General features: G+C 42.9%; 1 protein-coding gene across 1 annotated transcript in view; it reads left to right on the forward strand.

Moving 5' to 3' along the window:
• Window positions 1-16885, forward strand: part of LOC121555896 (nuclear factor erythroid 2-related factor 2) — a 29801-nt gene extending 12916 nt beyond the window's left edge. Inside the window, 5 exon segments of the mRNA XM_041869751.2 lie at window positions 1482-1760; window positions 4949-5044; window positions 5154-5375; window positions 15312-15483; window positions 15486-16885. Of these exon segments, the coding sequence (XP_041725685.2) occupies window positions 1482-1760; window positions 4949-5044; window positions 5154-5375; window positions 15312-15483; window positions 15486-16537 (1821 nt within the window). The 3' untranslated portion in view covers window positions 16538-16885.
• Window positions 16886-19300: the final 2415 nt, after the last annotated feature.

Below are 19300 nucleotides of genomic sequence, written 5' to 3' on the forward strand. Positions count from 1 at the left end.
GGTACGGGAGGAAAATGTGTGCTTTGCCAGAATAGTTTGCATGTTAAGTTATCTATTGAGCCAAAGGGTTGATGTTGGTTGAGTCAAGGTCACCGTTGGTCCTTTTGATCCTCACTTCGCATTCCTTTGAAACTCTTTCGTAATGGATGTTTAGCTTGTTACGGAGTCAACACCACACACTCTTGAAGCTTCATGGCCACATGATAAGCTGAATGTGTTTGTGAAAAGAACCCATGAAACCCAGAGATAGTTGTGCCGCTTGGACACCAATGAACGAAAGAAACATGGCCCGTGTCCCAGAACAGCGATTAAGCCTTTTAAGCCGGTCATAATTGTCAATGGAGAAATTCATATTTTAGTCCTGGGCTAGGCTTAATCTGGGTCCAGGAAACATCCCCACAATGTCTGTGGCTCCTACTGTCATCTTGAAAATAAATTAGTTGAGACATCAACTCTTCAGATGTGTGCCTTGCTAGCAGGTGTATTCAACAAATTCATTTTGCATGATGACTGTAGAAGTGAACAGCCTAGAGCAGTTACTACAACAGTCCAGTGGCAGTCCTTTGAATGAAACTGCCTCACAGTCCAAACACGTTTGGCAGTCTACCAGCTAGATATTAAGTGTGACGTTCTTTGTCATAACCATCAAAGTTTAATATTCAGTGTAAAAACTGTAGACAATAGAATATAATAGAAATCTTATGAAACAACCAATGATATAATAACTGTGAGGTTCTTATATGGGTTCAGCTTTATCAAACAGAACTAATTTGTCTTGTTACCTATTGGTCAGATTAGATTTGGCCCAGTGCCAGCATGTTTGCGATTGGACTGAAATCCAAGCCTGCTGAATAATAATGACCATCAGAGAGTCTCGGTCAATAGCTTATTCTTGAGTTGAGCAGCATCTTTCAGCCACACTGTGTGCTGCTCTCGCATATAGAAACAAAGGCTGATCAAGGACATAAAAAAATGCTGGCTTTGTAAGCTGTGCAATATGTATCTATAACTTCATGCATGTAATAATCTTTATTTTACTCTGCGCTCTTGTCGATCTTGCTCAGTCATTCCTGATGGTATTTGGTGGTTTAGCTAGATGCTGGTTTTGGAGGTTGTACATGTGGGTGTGGAGCCATCCTGCTTTAAGAAAGAGGAAAACAGCATGTATTATTCATACATCCTCCTCACACGTCTCATCTGATTGAGTTGTGTTATGGCTGAAGGTGGGGGTAAGGGACAGCTGTCCACAGGGAGGGGAACGAGATACAATACGTGGCACAGAGAAGCTTTTTGGGTATTGTCGACACACCCTTTTTGTTCCCACTCTTGTCTGCCTTTTGTTTGTTCGTGATGGTTGAGGATACAGAATCAATCTTATACTAACACTTTGTCAAATACTTCAGGATCCCTACAGTAAAAGTGGTTATTTAAAGAACCCTGCTATCCTCCTTATCTCACTATGGTCGTTGTTCTCCTGCCAGGATATGGACTTGATTGACATCCTGTGGAGGCAGGACATTGACCTGGGTGCCGGGAGGGAGGTGTTTGACCTGAGCCTGCGGCAGAAGGAGAATGAGCTGCGCAGGCAGAAGGAGTTGGAGGAGGAAAAGAGGCTGCAGGAGGGAGCAGGAGGGAGGGAGCAGGATAAGGCCTTGCTGGAACAGCTGGAGCTGGATGAGGAGACTGGAGAGTTCATGCCCCGCCTGCTACCCAGTGAAACAGAGCTGCCCGACACAGATACCACACCAGAGGGAAACCAGGTATGTGTCTGTCAGTCACATTTTTACATTTACATTTTAGTCATTTAGCAGATGCTCTGATCCAGAGCGACTTACAGTTAGTGAGTGCATACATTTTTCATACTTTTGAAAAAGTCACACCAGTGAGTGGCCCCCCTCTGGAATAGAAAAGAGTAACGAGATGAGCATTTATGCTAGGGAAATGCATGTATACAGTACCAGTCAAAAGTTTTGATACACCTACTCATTCCAATTATTATTATTTCTTTACTATTTTCTACATTGTAGAATAATAATGAAGACATCGAAACTATGAAATAACACATATGGAATCATGTAGTAACCAAATAAGTGTTAAACAAATGAAAATATATTTTATATTTGAGATTCTTCAAATAGCCACCCTTTGCCTTGATGACAGCTTTGCACACTCTTGGCACTCTCAACCAGCTTCATGAGGTAGTCACCTGGAATGGATTCCAATTAACAGGTGTGCCTTCTTAAAAGTTAATTTGTGGAATTTCTTTCCTTCTTAATGCGTTTGAGAGAATCAGTTGTGCTGTGACAAGGTAGGTGTGGTATACAGAAGATAGCCCTATTTGGTAAAAGACCATGTCCATATTATGGCAAGAACAGCTCAAATAAGCAAAGAGCAATGACAGTCCATTACTTTTAAGACATGAAAGTCAGTAAATCCGGAAATGTCAAGAACTTTAAAGGTTTCTTCAAGTGCGGTCGCAAAAACCAAGTGCTATGATGAAACTGGCTCTCATGAGGACCGCCACAGGAAAGGAAGACCCGGAGTTACCTCTGCTGCAGAGGATAAATTCAGAGTTAACTGCACCTCAGATTGCAGCCCAAATAAATGCTTCACAGAGTTCAAGTAAGACACATCTCAACATCAGCTGTTCAGAGGAGACTGCGTGAATCAGGCCTTCATGGTCGAATTGCTGCAAAGAAACCACTACTAAAGGACACCAATAAGAAGAAAATACTTGATTGGGCCAAGAAACACGAGCAATGGACATTAGACCGGTGGAAATCTGTCCTTTTGGTCTGATGAGTCCAAATTTGTGTCTTTGTGAGACAGAGTAGGTGAACGGATGATCTCTGCATGTGTGGTTCCCACCGTAAAGCATGGAGGAGGAGGTGTGATGGTGTGGGGTTGCTTTGCTGTTGACACTGTCAGTGATTTATTTAGAATTCAAGGCACACTTAACCAGCATGGCTACCACAGCATTCTGCAGCGATACGCCATCCCATCTGGTTTGAGCTTAGTGGGACTATCATTTGTTTTTCAACAGGACAATGACCCAATACCTCCAGGCTGTGTAAGGGCTATTTTACCCAGAAGGAGAGTGATGGAGTGCTGCATCAGATGACCTGGCCTCCACAATCACCCGACCTCTAACCAATTGAGATGATTTGGGATGAGTCGGACGTCAGAGTGAAGGAAAAGCAGCCAACAAGTGCTCACATATGTGGGAACTCCTTCAAGACTGTTGGAAAAGTATTCTAAATGAAGCTGGTTGAGAGAATATTTTGATTTCTTTAACACTTTTTTGGTTACTACATAATTCCATATGTTATTTCGTAGTTTGGATGTCTTCACTATTATTCTACAATGTAGAAAAAAGTACAAATAAAGAAAAACCCTTGAATGAGTAGGTGTGTCCAAACTTTTGACTGGTACTGTATGTGCAGATGTTTTGTGTCTTGTTTTTTTAAAGATTCATTTTGAGGGTGGTGTAGTAAAGTGCATAAAAATAAGTCCTCTCACAGTCAACTGCGTTTATTTTCAGCAAACTTAACGTGTAAATATTTGTATGAGCGTAACAAGATTCAACAACTGAGACATAAACTGAACAAGTTCCACAGACATGTGACTAACAGAAAAGTAACAGTCAGTATCTGGTGTGGCCACCAGCTGCATTAAGTACTGCAGTGCATCTCCTCCTCATGGACTGCAACAGATTTGCCAGTTCTTGCTGTGAGATGTTACCCCACTCTTCCACCAAGGCTCCTGCAAGTTCCCAGACATTTCTGGGGGGAATGGCCCTAGCCCTCACCCTCCGATCCAACAGGTCCCAGACGTGCTCAATGGGATTGATATCCGGGCTCTTCGCTGGCCATGGCAGAACTCTGACATTCCTGTCTTGCAGGAAATCACGCACAGAACGAGCAGTATGGCTGGTGGCATTGTCATGCGGTACCACATGAGGGAGGAGGATGTCTTCCCTGTAACGCACACGTTGAGATTGCCTGCAATGACAACAAGCTCAGTCCGATGATGCTGTGACACACCGCCCCAGACCATGACGGCCCTCCACCTCCAAATCGATCCCACTCCAGAGTACAGGCCTCGGTGTAACGCTCATTCCTTCGACGATAAACGCGACTCCGATCCTTCACCCCTGGTGAGAAAAAAACGCGACTCGTCAGTGAAGAGCACTTTTTGCCAGTCCTGTCTGGTCCAGCGACGGTGGGTTTGTGCCCATAGGTGACGTTGTTGCCGGTGATGTCTGGTGTGTACAGGCCTACAAGCCCTCAGTTCAGCCTATTGCGGACAGTCTGAGCACTGATGGAGGGATTGTGCGTTCCTGGTGTAACTCGGGCAGGTGTTGTTGCCATCCTGTACCTGTCCCGCAGGTGTGATGTTCGGATGTACCGATCCTGTGCAGGTGTTGTTACATGTGGTCTGCCACTGCGAGGATGATCAGCTGTCCGTCCTGTCTCCCTGTAGCGCTGTCTTAGGTGTCTCACAGTACGGAAATTGCAATTTATTGCCCTGGCCACATCTGTAGTCCTCATGCCTCCTTGCAGCATGCCTAAGGCACGTTCACGCAGATGAGCAGGGACCCTGGGCATCTTTCTTTTGGTGTTTTTCAGAGTCAGTAAGTTTTCATAACTGTGACTGCCTACCGTCTGTAAGCTGTCTTATCGGCCGTTCCACAGGTGTATGTTCATTAATTGTTTATGGTTCATTGAACAAGCATGGGAAACCGTGTTTAAACCCTTTACAATTAAGATCTGTGAAGTTATTTGGATTTTTACGAATTATCTTTGAAAGACAGGGTCCTGAAAAATGGATGTTTCTTTTTTTGCTGAGTTAACCTTATGTTTAGTACTGTATCAAAGAAAGTAGCTTTTTTTTAACCAGCTTTATCGCTCAAACAGCCAGTAATTTATATCTGTGTGTGTTTTTGTAGAACACCATATTTTCCAGAGTGGATGGGAATGCACTTTCATTTGATGAGTGCATACAGCTTCTCGCAGAGACATTCCCTTTAGTAGAAGCCATCGAGGTAAGAGAATACACTACCAATACCTACAAAGCAGTAACATAATTATAATCTGTCTCTCCTCTTATGAATGCATCCCCTCTAATCTCCAGTATTTTTCTGTGTTTTCTAGCCCCCCCATCCTCCTCCTGGTTATATCATGCCCTCCCCTTCCATTGGCAACAGTAGGCCAGATATGCTGACCTCCCAGCAGTCACCTGTGGCCCAGAATCCCATGCTCTCTGCTCTGCTGGCCCCCCACAAGGCTCCCACTGCTGTGCCTGCATCTCTGGCTCCAGCCCCTGTGGACGTGGAGCAGGCCTGGATGGAGCTGCTCTGCCTGCCTGAGCTCCAGGTACAGTTGAAGACGGAAGTTTACATACACTTTAGCCAAATACATTTAAACTCAGTTTTTCACAATTCCTGACATTTAATCCTAGTAAAAATTCCCTGTTTTAGGTCAGTTAGGATCACCACTTTATTTTAAGAATGTGAAATGTCAGAATAATAGAGAGAATGATTTATTTAAGCTTTTTATTTCTTTCATCACATTCCCAGTGGGTCAGAAGTTTACATACACTCAATTAGTATTTGGTAGCATTGCCTTTAAATTGTTTAACTTGGGTCAAACGTTTTGGGTAGTCTACCACAAGCATTCCCACAATGAATGTTGGCCCATTCCTCCTGACAGAGCTGGTGTAACTGAGTCAAGTTTGTAGGCCTCCTTGCTCGCACACGCTTTTTCAGTTCTGCCCACAAATCTTCTATAGGATTGAGGTCAGGGCTTTGTGATGGCCACTCCAATACCTTAACTTTGTTGTCCTTAAGCCATTTTACCACAACTTTGGAAGTATGCCTGGGGTCATTGTCCATTTGGAAGACCCATTTGCGACCAAGCTTTAACTTCCTGATTGATGTCTTAAGATGTTGCTTCAATATATCCACATCATTTTCCTTCCTCATAATGCCATCTATTTTGTGAAGTGCACCAGTCCCTCCTGTAGCAAAGCACCCATACAGCATGATGCTACCACCCCTGTGCTTCACAGTTGGGATGGTGTTCTTCGGCTTGCAAGCGTACCCCTTTTTCCTCCAAACATAACGATGGTCATTATGGTCAAACAGTTCTATTTTTGTTTCATCAGACCAGACGACATTTCTCCAAAAAATACGATCTTTGTCCCCATGTGCAGTTGCAAACTGTAGTCTGGCTTTTTTATGGCGGTTTTGGAGCAGTGGCTTCTTCCTTGCTGAGCGGCCTTTCAGGTTATGTTGATACAGTGAGGGAAAAAAGTATTTGATCCCTTGCTGATTTTGTACGTTTGCCCACTGACAAAAACATGATCAGTCAAAAATTTTAATGCTAGGTTTATTTGAACAGTGAGAGACAGAATAACAACAACAAAAAATCCAGAAAAACGCATGTCAAAAATGTTATAAATTGATTTGCATTTTAATGAGGGAAATAAGTATTTGACCCCCTCTCAATCAGAAAGATTTCTGGCTCCCCAGGTGTCTTTTATACAGGTAACGAGCTGAGATTAGGAGCACACTCTTAAAGGGAGTGCTCCTAATCTCAGTTTGTTACCTGTATAAAAGACACCTGTCCACAGAAGCAATCAATCAGATTCCAAACTCTCCACCATGGCCAAGACCAAAGAGCGCTCCAAGAATGTCAGGGACAAGATTTTAGACCTACACAAGGCTGGAATGGGCTACAAGACCATCGGCAAGCAGCTTGGTGAGAAGGTGACAACAGTTGGTGCGATTATTCGCAAATGGAAGAAACACAAAATAACTGTCAATCTCCCTCGGCCTGGGGCTCCATGCAAGATCTCACCTCGTGGAGTTGCAATGATCATGAGAACGGTGAGGAATCAGCCCAGAACTACACGGGAGGATCTTGTCAATGATCTCAAGGCAGCTGGGACCATAGTCACCAAGAAAACAATTGGTAACACACTACGCCGTGAAGGACTGAAATCCTGCAGCGCCCGCAAGGTCCCCCTGCTCAAGAAAGCACATATACAGGCCAGTCTGAAGTTTGCCAATGAACATCTGAATGATTCAGAGGAGAACTGGGTGAAAGTGTTGTGGTCAGATGAGACCAAAATCAAGTTTTTGGCATCAACTCAACTCGCCGTGTTTGGAGGAGGAGGAATGCTGCCTATGACCCCAAGAACACCATCCCCACCGTCAAACATGGAGGTGGAAACATTATGCTTTGGGGGTGTTTTTCTGCTAAGGGGACATGACAACTTCACCGCATCAAAGGGACGATGGACGGGCCATGTACCATCAAATCTTGGGTGAGAACCTCCTTCCCTCAGCCAGGGCATTGAAAATGGGTCGTGGATGGGTATTCCTGCATGACAATGACCCAAAACTCATAGCCAAGGCAACAAAGGAGTGGCTCAAGAAGAAGCACATTAAGGTCCTGGAGTGGCCTAGCCAGTCTCCAGACCTTAATCCCATAGAAAATCTGTGGAGGGAGCTGAAGGTTCGAGTTGCCAAATGTCAGGCTCAAAACCTTAATGACTTGGAGAAGATCTGCAAAGAGGAGTGGGACAAAATCCCTCCTGAGATGTGTGCAAACCTGGTGGCCCTCAGGCTCAAAACCTTAATGACTTGGAGAAGATCTGCAAAGAGGAGTGGGACAAAATCCCTCCTGAGATGTGTGCAAACCTGGTGGCCAACTACAAGAAATGTCTGACCTCTGTGATTGTCAACAAGGGTTTTGCCACCAAGTACTAAGTCATGTTTTGCAGAGGGGTCAAATACTGATTTCCCTCATTAAAATGCAAATCAATTCATAACATTTTTGACATGTGTTTTTCTGGATTTTTTTGTTGTTATTCTGTCTCACTGTTTAAATAAACCTACCATGAAAATTATAGACTGATCATGTCTTTGTCAGTGGGCAAACGTACAAAATAAGCAGGGGATCAAATACTTTTTTCCCTCACTGTATAGGACTTGTTTTACTGTGGCTATACATTTGGGGGGGAGTATTTATTCAGCCACCAATTGTGCAAGTTCTCCCACTTAAAAAGATGAGAGAGGCCTGTAATTTTCATCATAGGTACACGTCAACTATGACAGACAAAATGAGAAAAGAAAATCCAGAAAATCACATTGTAGGATTTTTTATGAATTTATTTCCAAATAATGGTGGAAAATAAGTATTTGGTCACCTACAAACAAGCAAGATTTCTGGCTCTCACAGACCTGTAACTTCTTCTTTAAGAGGCTCCTCTGTCCTCCACTCGTTACCTGTATTAATGGCACCTGTTTGAACTTGTTATCAGTATAAAAGACACCTGTCCACAACCTCAAACAGTCACACTCCAAACTCCACTATGGCCAAGACCAAAGAGCTGTCAAAGGACACCAGAAACAAAATTGTAGACCTGCACCAGGCTGGGAAGACTGAATCTGCAATAGGTAAGCAGCATGGTTTGAAGAAATCAACTGTGGGAGCAATTATTAGGAAATGGAAGACATACAAGACCACTGATAATCTCCCTCGATCTGGGGCTCCACGCAAGATCTCACCCCGTGGGGTCAAAATGATCACAAGAGCGGTGAGCAAAAATCCCAGAACCACACGGGTGGACCTAGTGAATGACCTGCAGAGAGCTGGGACCAAAGTAACAAAGCCTACCATCAATAACACACTACGCCGCCAGGGACTCAAATCCTGCAGTGCAAGACGTGTCCCCCTGCTTAAGCCAGTACATGTCCAGGCCCGTCTGAAGTTTGCTAGAGTGCATTTGGATTATCCAGAAGAGGATTGGGAGAATGTCATATGGTCAGATGAAACCAAAATAGAACTTTTTGGTAAAAACTCAACTCGTCGTGTTTGGAGGACAAAGAATGCTGAGTTGCATCCAAAGAACACCATACCTACTGTGAAGCATGGGGGTGGAAACATCCTGCTTTGGGGCTGTTTTTCTGCAAAGGGACCAGGACGACTGATCCGGTAAAGGCAAGAATGAATGGGGCCATGTATCGTGAGATTTTGAGTGAAAACCTCCTTCCATCAGCAAGGGCATTGAAGATGAAACGTGGCTGGGTCTTTCAGCATGACAATGATCCCAAACACACCGCCCGGGCAACGAAGGAGTGGCTTCGTAAGAAGCATTTCAAGGTCCTGGAGTGGCCTAGCCAGTCTCCAGATCTCAACCCCATAGACAATCTTTGGAGGGAGTTGAAAGTCTGTCTTGCCCAGCGGACAGCCCCAAAACATCACTGCTCTAGAGGAGATCTGCATGGAGGAATGGGCCAAAATACCAGCAACAGTGTGTGAAAACCTTGTGAAGACTTACAGGAAACGTTTGACCTGTGTCATTGCCAACAAAGGGTATATAACAAAGTATTGAGAAACTTTAGTTATTGACCAAATACTTATTTTCCACCATAATTTGCAAATAAATTCATTAAAAATCAGGCCTCATCTTTTTAAGTGGGAGAACATGCACAATTGGTGGCTGACTAAATACTTTTTTCCCCCACTGTAGATACGTTTGTACCTGTTTCCTCCAGCATCTTCACAAGGTCCTTGTTCTGGGATTGATTTGCAATTTTCACTCCAAAGTACGTTCATTTCTAGGAGAAAGAACGCGTCTCCTTCCTGAGCGGTATGATGGCTGCGTGGTCCCATCGTGTTTATACTTGCGTACTATTGTTTGTATAGATGAAGGTGGTACATTCAGGCGTTTGGAAATTGCTCTCAAGGATGATCCAGACTTGTGGAGGTCTACAATATTTTTTTCTGAGGTTTTGCCTTATTTCTTTTGATTTTCCAATGATGTCAAGCAAAGAGGCACTGACTTTGAAGGTAGGACTTGAAATACATCCACAGGTACACCTCCAACTGACTCAAATGATGTCAATTAGCCTATCAGAAGCTTCAAAGCCATAACATCATTTTCTGGAATTTTCCAACAGTCAACTTAGTGTATGTAAACTTCTGACCCACTGGAATTGTGATACAGTGAATTATAAGTTAAATAATCTGTCTGTAAACAATTGTTGGAAACATTACTTGTGTCATGCACAAAGTAGATGTCCTAAGCGACTTGCCAAAACTATAGTATGTTAACAAGACATTTGTGGAGTGGTTGAAAACGAGTTTTAATGACTCAAACCTAAGTGTATGTAAACTTCCGACTTCAACTGTAGGTACTACACAATGGACGAATTCATAAGGCCACAACAAGCCCTGTTCAGCCAGGTAATGGACACCTAAAAAATGTTTGAGCGGCTGCTGCAGCAGGGCGGGCGAGGACACACCACAAGCACGCCTTTGTTTGAACAAATTTGAAGAGGAAGAGTTTGGCAGCAGCCAGGTGTTTTTGTCTCCATCCTCTGGTAATTGGAGGAAAAAAGTAGACTTCCTGATAATTATCTTTTATTTATGACCTTAACCTTATTAACTTTCTCAAACAAGTATTATTGTGCATCACACCAAATATACATACCCCACATACAAGAAAATACATTTGCCAAATTTTATGTGGTGAAATAGCACGCAGAGCTTTGTTAGAACTCATCTAAACTCTGCAAAGATGTCGAGACAATGTGATTTAGACGTGTGGTATGAAAAATGTTGTGATATCATATATTCTGAAATGTGAATAAAGAATACACCCCCAAGTCCAGGAAAGCTTAAATCCCGAACAAGCCTTATTGGAATGATGTGGTAAGGGACCTATGATCTGTATTGCGCAAGGCTGAGCACTTAATTCTACAGTAAAGATAGGAATACAAGATAACATTTTAGAAAGGAATTTAAGAAAAAACATCATGTGTTTGATAAAGACTCTGCCTATTCAAACAGATTATACACCTTTAGGAGATACAGACAAGAAATCCTCAACAGTTCTGGAACCAAATAAGTCAGGACCAAAACAACATAAGAAAATTCCAATGAAAGTCAGAGACGAACACGGGGGCTGAACTCCGATATTATGCAGGTACTGTATGAGTGGGAGAAGGGGTTTGCAAGTTTGTTCTCAGGTAACGAATATGTGGCGTATATTGTTCCCTGTACACTAAACTGGAAAACACAATGTCATACTCAGAACCCTATTATGTATGTAACCCATACCTAAATGAGGAGCTGTCCGTGGCAGAAGTTAAGAAGGCGATTGACGCAGCAATAAATGAGAAAGCATTTAGATTTCATGAAGTTCCTAGTGAAGTCTTAAAATCCCCTAAATTAACTGAAGTTCTACATGGTTTGCTCTGAATTTATTTAGAGTACAGTATACTGCCATCCACTTGGTATAAGGCCATAGTGAATCCCATTCCCAAATCTTTAAAAAATTACCCGAGAGTGCACTGAACTGGAGAGGCATACAGTAGCTTGCGAAAGTATTCACCCCACTTGGCATTTTTCCTATTTTGTAGCCTTACAACCTGGAATTAAAAATGTTTTTTGGGGGGGAGTTTGTATCATTTGATATACACAACATGCCTACCACTTTGAAGATGCAAAATAATTTTTTGGGTGAAACAAACAAGAAATAAGACAAAAAAACAACTTGAGCGTGCATAACTATTCACCCCCCCAAAGTCAATACTTTGTTGAGCTACCTTTTGCAGCAATTACAGCTGCAAGTCTCTTGGGGTATGTCTCTATAAGCTTGGCACATCTGGCCACTGGGATTTTTGCCCATTCTTCAAGGCAAAACTGCTCTAGCTCCTTCAAGTTGGATGGGTTCCACTGGTGTACAGCAATCCTTCAGTCATACCACATATTCTCAATTGGATACATATGTACGCACCACTTTTCCGTTATTTATTTTTTTGAATTATGTGAAGTAAATTTTTCATTTCACTTCACCAATTTGGACTATTTTGTGTATGTCCAATACATTCAATCCAATTTTTTTTAAATTAAATTACAGGTTGTAATGCAACAAAATAGGAAAAACGGCAAGGGGGATGAATACTTTTGCAAGGCACTGTAAGTTTACTAGGTACGATCTATAAATTATATTCATCCATCCTCAACAGTAGGTTAATTACCTTTTTGGAGGATCAAAACATTCTGGTGGAAGACAATTAATGAACTTGCACCTGTGGAACGGTCGTTAAGACACTAACAGCTTACAGATGGTAGGAAATTAAGGTCACAGTTATGAAAACTTAGGACACTAAAGAGGCCTTTCTACTGACTCTGAAAAACAAAAAAAGAAAGATGACCAGGGTCCCTGCTCATCTGTGTGAACGTGCCTTAGGCATGCTGCAAGGAGGCATGAGGACTGCTGATGAGGCCAGGGCAATAAATTGCAATGTCCGTACTGTAAGACAGTGCTACAGGGAGACAGGACAGACAGCTAATCGTCCTCACAGTGGCAGACCATGTGTAACAACCCTGCACAGGATTGGTACATCCGAACATCACACACAGGTACAGGATGGCAACAACAACTTCCCGAGTTACACCAGGAACGTACAATCCCTCCATCAGTGCTCAGACTGTCCGCAATAGGCTGAGAAAGGCTGGACTGAGGGCTTGTAGGCCTGTTATAAGGCAGGTCCTCACCAGACATCACCGGCAACAATGTCGCCTATGGGTACAAACCCACCGTCGCTGGACCAGACAGGACTGGCAAAAAGTGCTCTTCACTGACGAGTCGCGGTTTTGTCTCACAAGGGGTGATGGTCAGAGTCGCATTTACCATCGAAGAAATGAGCGTTACACCGAGGCCTGTACTCTGGAGCGGGATCGATTTGGAGGTGGAGGGTCCGTCATTAATTTTTTTAAATTTTAGTCATTTAGCAGACGCTCTTATCCAGAGCGACTTACAGTGAGTGCATACATTTTTTTTTCATGGTCTGGGGTGGTGTGTCACAGCATCATCGGACTGAGCTTGTTGTCATTGCAGGCAATCTCAACGCTGTGCGTTACAAGGAAGACATCCTCCTCCCTCGTGGTATCCTTCCTGCAGGCTCATCCTGACATGACCCTCCATTATGACAATGCCACCAGCCATAATGCTCGTTCTGTGCGTGATTTCCTGTAAGACAGGAATGTCAGTGTTCTGCCATGGCCAGCGAAGAGCCCGGATCTCAATCCCATAGAGTACGTCTGTTGGATCGGAGGGTGAGGGCTAGGGCCATTCCCCCCCCCAGAAATGTCTGGGAACTTGCAGGTGCCTTGGTGGAAGAGTGGGGTAACATCTCACAGCAAGAACTGGCAAATCTGGTGCAGTCCATGAGTAGGAGATGCACTGCATACCGACTGTTACTTTTTGACCCCCCCTCCCCCCCTTTGTTCAGGGACACATTATTACATTTCTGTTAGTCACATGTCTGTGGAACTTGTTCAGTTTATGTCTGTTGTTGAATCTTGTTTTGGACTAAAGGAAACAGCAGAGGGTGCACCCCTCTATCCACATCGACGGGACCGCAGTGAAGGTGGAAAGCTTCAAGTTCCTTGGCGTACACATCACTGACTAACTGAAATGGTCCACCCACGCAGACAGTGTGGTGATGAAGGATCAACAGAGCCTCTTCAACCTCAGGAGGCTGAAAAAATGTATTGGCACCTAAAACCCTCACAAACTTTTACAGATGCACAATTGAGAGCATCCTGTTGGGCTGTATCACCGCCTGGTACGGCAACTGCACTGCCCGCAACTGCAGGGCTCTCCAGAGGATGGTGCGGTCTGCCGAACGCATTATCGGGGGCAAACTACCCACCCTCCAAGACACCTACAGCACCCGATGTCACAGGAAGGCCAAAAATATCATCAAGGACATCAACCACCCGAGTGTGCAAAGCTGTCATCAAGGCAATGGGTGGCTATTTGAAGAATCTCAAATATAAAATTATATTTTGATTTGTTTAACACTTTTTTGTTTACTACATGATTCCATATGTGTTGTTTCATAGTTTTGATGTCTTCGCTATTATTTTGCAATGTAAAAAATAGGAAAAATAAAGAAGAACCCTTGAATGAGAAGGTGTGTCCAAACTTTTTACTGGTAGTGTATGTAAATGTAATATTTCAGTTTTTTATTTGTTATCTAAAAACCTGTTTTTGCTTTGTCATTATGGGGTATTGTGTTTAGATGTATTGATTTATTTTTCATCTATGTGATGTGCACTGCTCAGAACACCGGAATAATTATCACAGAATTATCACTGTGAATTATTGTAATGTTTGTTTGTGTAAATTAAGGGTTGCCAACTGGTGATTTGACACACATAAAATGTAATTAATTCATCATGATAGTATTGATCCAAATAATGATGAAGATTTTTCAGTAAACTATTGGATAAACAAAGTTAATCACACATGACAAACATGGAATCGGAATTGGGCATGGGTGCTCTCTGTTGCTGGGCAGGAACTTGATTGGTTCCTTTCGCTGGGTTTGTGTGTATTAAGTGGGGATCAGACCTCGGGTCGAATTCCTCGCTCTTACCTAATCCATGGCTGTCCTACCTTATCAGAGACTGAAACCAGACTGTTGCCTTTTGCCTCTCTCCTCAAACAAAGTCCTGAGAGCAGAGTCAGAGTTGAACAGCGTTCAGACTAATCATGAGTAAATACAGCATGACTGGAGGGGAGAGAGGAGTTGGGTTTGGTTATGTTTGAGAGATTGAGTGTGGACCTGTCATGTCCAACAATCAATCTTCAGGTCAAGCCAGGGTGAGCTGGGGTTGAAGAGAGTTTAAACTGAACATGATTATTTTTGCATGACAAGGGCTTGATTGATTGTACTACTATTGATTCTAAACTGAATAAAAGTCCAATTTAGCCGCTATCATAGACTAAGGATGTGGGCGGAGCGGTAGAGAGGGGGAAACTGAGGATGGTGGTGGGGGAACCCAAGAGGGAGGGGCTTTATGCTAAGATGTATGTGAATATGACGATATAAACGGAGAGCTGAGAGGTAGACGTGAGATGCTTTGCAAATCATCTCGGCTTTTGTCTATTTGTAATAAAGTATCTTAATTCTACAAAAATTCTGAAATACTTTTGATTTTTTGATTAGTATAAGGACTACATTTTCCACATCAATAGAAATCAATTTTCAGCCATGACTGTACATAGTCTTGAACTAGAATGGCAATGCTATCCAATTTTAGATAATTATTTTACCCATTGTTTATAAGGGTTGCCCACTAGAGATACAAGTGTCTTGTTTTTCACTATGATAATGAAAACATGAAATTAACAGTATCACCTTTCAATATACTAAAATATGCTACAATGTACATAGGTCACTGACTGTTTTCTAATTCTTTGATTTCCTCTATTTTCAACAGCAGTGCCTAAATATGCAAGCATCAGAGATCCTGGATCAGAATGGCTATACCAGCACAAGCATGCACCTAGTGGTGCAGGACCCTAACTACAGCTTCTACTTGCCTGAGCTCCCAGGCTTGGTCACAAACGTAGATACTACACCACCTGTCCCACTCATCAACAGCTTCAATGGGATGGTTCCCCTGACAACCTCAACCAAATGACTCTGAAAGCCCCAGAGCTCAACGCAACCTACACCACAGACAGCCTCTGTGAGCTGTTCTACACTGACCCCTCAAACACAAAACCAAGCTCCCCCATGTTACCCTGTACTTCCAATGAGGCCTACCCACTGGAGGAAGTGAGACACAAACCCCTGGAACCGTCAGAAATACATGTCCCCCAATTTTCCCTGACCGATGGACACAAGACTGCTACAGAGTTCCCTGACTCTGACTCCGGTCTGTCAATGGATACAAGCCCCAATGTCAGCTCGCCTAGGAAATCCCATCAGGACGATGGTGCTATGGCATACAGTGACTCAGACCTGGAGGAGATGGACAGCAACCCAGGCAGCAACCAGTCTGAGTACAGAGAGATGTTCTCACTGTCTCTCCATGGAGAAGAACAACAGTCCTCCACTTACAACGACGATCCATCATCACATCTTCCGGCAAACAGCCTACCCTGCACAAAAAGTGAGCTCGTAGAGGGCAACGGCCACAAACTGCGCCCCTTCACCAAAGATAAGCCGAGGAGGCGCTCTGCAGGCCGCCAGTCCCGTCTGTCCAGAGACGAACACCGGGCCAAGGCCCTGGGGATCCCCTTTGCTGTGGAGCTCATTATCAACCTGCCCGTGGACGACTTCAATGACCTTATGTCCAAGCACCAGCTTAACGAGGCCCAGCTAGTCCTGGTCCGAGACATCCGCCGACGGGGCAAGAACAAGGTGGCAGCCCAGAACTGCCGCAAGCGCAAGATGGAGAGCATCTCGGGCCTGGAGGGGGAGCTTGACGCCCTGCGCGACAAGAAGGAGCGCTTGCTCAGGGAGAGGGCCCAGATGGACGGCAGTCTGAAGGAGCTAAAGGAGCAGCTGGGGAGTCTGTACCTGGAGGTGTTCAGTCTGCTGAGAGACGAGGAGGGGAAGCCCTACTGTCCCAGTGACTACTCCCTCCAGCAGACCTCCGATGGCAGGATGTTCCTCGTGCCACGCGTTAAAAAGACACTTGAGGGTGACGACAAATAGTCTCTTCCAGAACCCATTGCACTGCTTTCATTACTTTGGTTCATACCTACTCTACAAGACTACCATGCTCAAAGTTCTATGCTAGACTATCGATTTTATATATGTTGCTTAAGGAGTAGTGAAACAGTGTTATTTAGCTTAATTACACTTGGTTAATGCAAAAATATTGTCAATGTTGAAATCTCTCCTTATTTTGTACAACAATACTTTTTTTTGTTCCTTTCCTCAAAGCTTTGCAAATAGATTAGTACCCTATTTGCTATTGAGACATGATGACGTATGTATGTATGTATGTATGTATGTAAATACAGTACCAGTCAAAAGTTTGGACACACCTATTCATTAAAGGGTTTTTCTTTATTTTTACTATTTTCTACCTTGTGGAATAATAGTGAAGACATCCAAACTATGAAATAACACATATGGAATCATGTAGTAACCAAAAAAGAATCACAAATATTTTTATATTTGTGATTCTTCAAAGTAGCCACCCTTTGCCTTGATGACAGCTTTGCACGCTTTTGGCATTCTCTCAACCAGCTTCACCTGGAATGCTTTTCCAACAGTCTTGAAGGAGTTCCCACATATGTGAGCACTTGTTGGCTGCTTTTCCTTCACTCTGACGTCCGACTCATCCCAAACCATCTCAATTGGTTAGAGGTCGGGTGATTGTGGAGGCCAGGTCATCTGATGCAGCACTCCATCACTCTCCTTCTGGGTAAAATAGCCCTTACACAGCCTGGAGGTATTGGGTCATTGTCCTGTTGAAAAACAAATGATAGTCCCACTAAGCGTATCGCTGCAGAATGCTGTGGTAGCCATGCTGGTTAAGTGTGCCTTGAATTCTAAATAAATCACAGACAGTGTCACCAGCAAAACACCATCACGCCTCCTCCTCAATGCTTCACGGTGGGAACTACACATGCGGAGATCATCTGTTCACCTACTCTGCGTCTCACAGAGACACGACGGTTGGAACCAAAAATCTCCAAAGGACAGATTTCCACCGGTCTAATGTCCTTTGCTTGTGTTTCTTAGCCCAAGCAAGTCTCTTCTTATTATTGGTGTCCTTTAGTAGTGGTTTCTTTGCAGCAATTTGACCATGAAGGCCTGATTCACACTGTCTCCTCTGAATAGTTGATGTTGAGATGTGTCTGTTACTTGAACTCTGAAGCATTTATTTGGGCTGCAATTTCTGAGGCTGGTAACTAATGAACTTATCCTCTGCAGCAGAAGTAACTCTGGGTCTTCCTGCCCTGTGCCGGTCCTCATCAGAGCCAGTTTCATCAAAGCGCTTGATGATTTTTGCAACTGCACTTGAAGAAACTTTCAAAGATCTTGAAATTTTCCGGATTGACTGACCTTCATGTTTTAAAGTAATGATTGACTGTCGTTTCTCTTTGCTTATTTGAGCTGTTCTTGCCATAATATGGACTTGGTCTTTTAACAAATAGGGCTATCTTCTGTATGCCACCCCTACCTTGTCACAACGCAACTGATTGGCTCAAACCCATTAAGAAGGAAAGTAATTCCACAACTTAACTTTTAAGAAGGCACACCTGTTAATTGAAATGCATTCCAGGTGAAGCTGGTTGAGAGAATGCCAAGAGTGTGAAAAAATGCTGTCATCAAGGCAAAGGGTGGCTACTTTGAAGAAACTCAAATATAAAATATATTTGGATTTGTTTAACACTTTTTTTTTGGTTACTAGATGATTCCATGTGTGTTATTTCATAGTTTTGATGTCTTCACTACTATTCTACAATGTAGAAAATAGTAAAAAATTAAGAAAAACCCTTGAATGAGTAGGTGTCCAAACTTTTGACTGGTACTGTATTGTATATACAGTCCATTCTGAAAGTATTCAGACCCCTTCACTTTTTCCACATTTTGTTACTTTACAGCCTTATTCTAAAATGGATTACATTATTTGTTTACTCATCAATCTACACACAACACCCCATAATATTATTTTTTTGTGTACAAATGTATTAAAAATAAAAACAGAAATACATTATTTACATAAGGATTCAGACCCTTTGCCATGAGACTCGATATTGAGCTCAGGTGCATCCTGTTTCCATTGATCATCCTTGAGATGTTTCTAAAACTTGATTGGAGTCTACCTGTGGCAAATTCAATTGATTGGACATGATTTGGAAAGGCACACACCTGTCTGTAGTTTCCACCGTGAAGCATTGAGCAGGTGTGATGGTGTTTTGCTGGTGACACTGTCTGTGATTTATTTAGAATTCAAGCACACTTAACCAGCATGGCTACCACAGCATTCTGCAGTGATACGCCATCCCATCTGGTTTGGGTCTGAATACTTTCCGAATGTACTGTATAATCATATTTTCTGTAAAAAAAAAAGTACCCCTTTTTTCTCCCCAATCTTAGTATGCATGTTATTTTGCTGCAAGTGCTTTTGTCTATTTTATACATGATTTTGCTTTAAATAACTGTATAACTGCTATGGTATTTCCTGACTCTCTTGTGTTTTATATTGAAATAAACTGCCTTATATAAATGTGAGGTTTCTCTTTCTATGCCCCATGAACACATACTACACACTCCATTAAAATGTTATACACATGGATACATGCTCTGTGTTGTTAAATTAATAATACCTAATATATTTAATTGTATGCTAAACAAACACCAGCATTTTCTTTCCTTTGATCAACTTTACTTTGGTCATGGACTCCCTCACTATTTCAAATAACCATTCCCTCAAAAGCCACAACCTTGAGTTAACAATTG

This window comes from Coregonus clupeaformis, unplaced genomic scaffold (genome assembly GCF_020615455.1).
Source record: "Coregonus clupeaformis isolate EN_2021a unplaced genomic scaffold, ASM2061545v1 scaf0342, whole genome shotgun sequence".
Taxonomy (NCBI): Eukaryota; Metazoa; Chordata; class Actinopteri; order Salmoniformes; family Salmonidae; genus Coregonus; species Coregonus clupeaformis.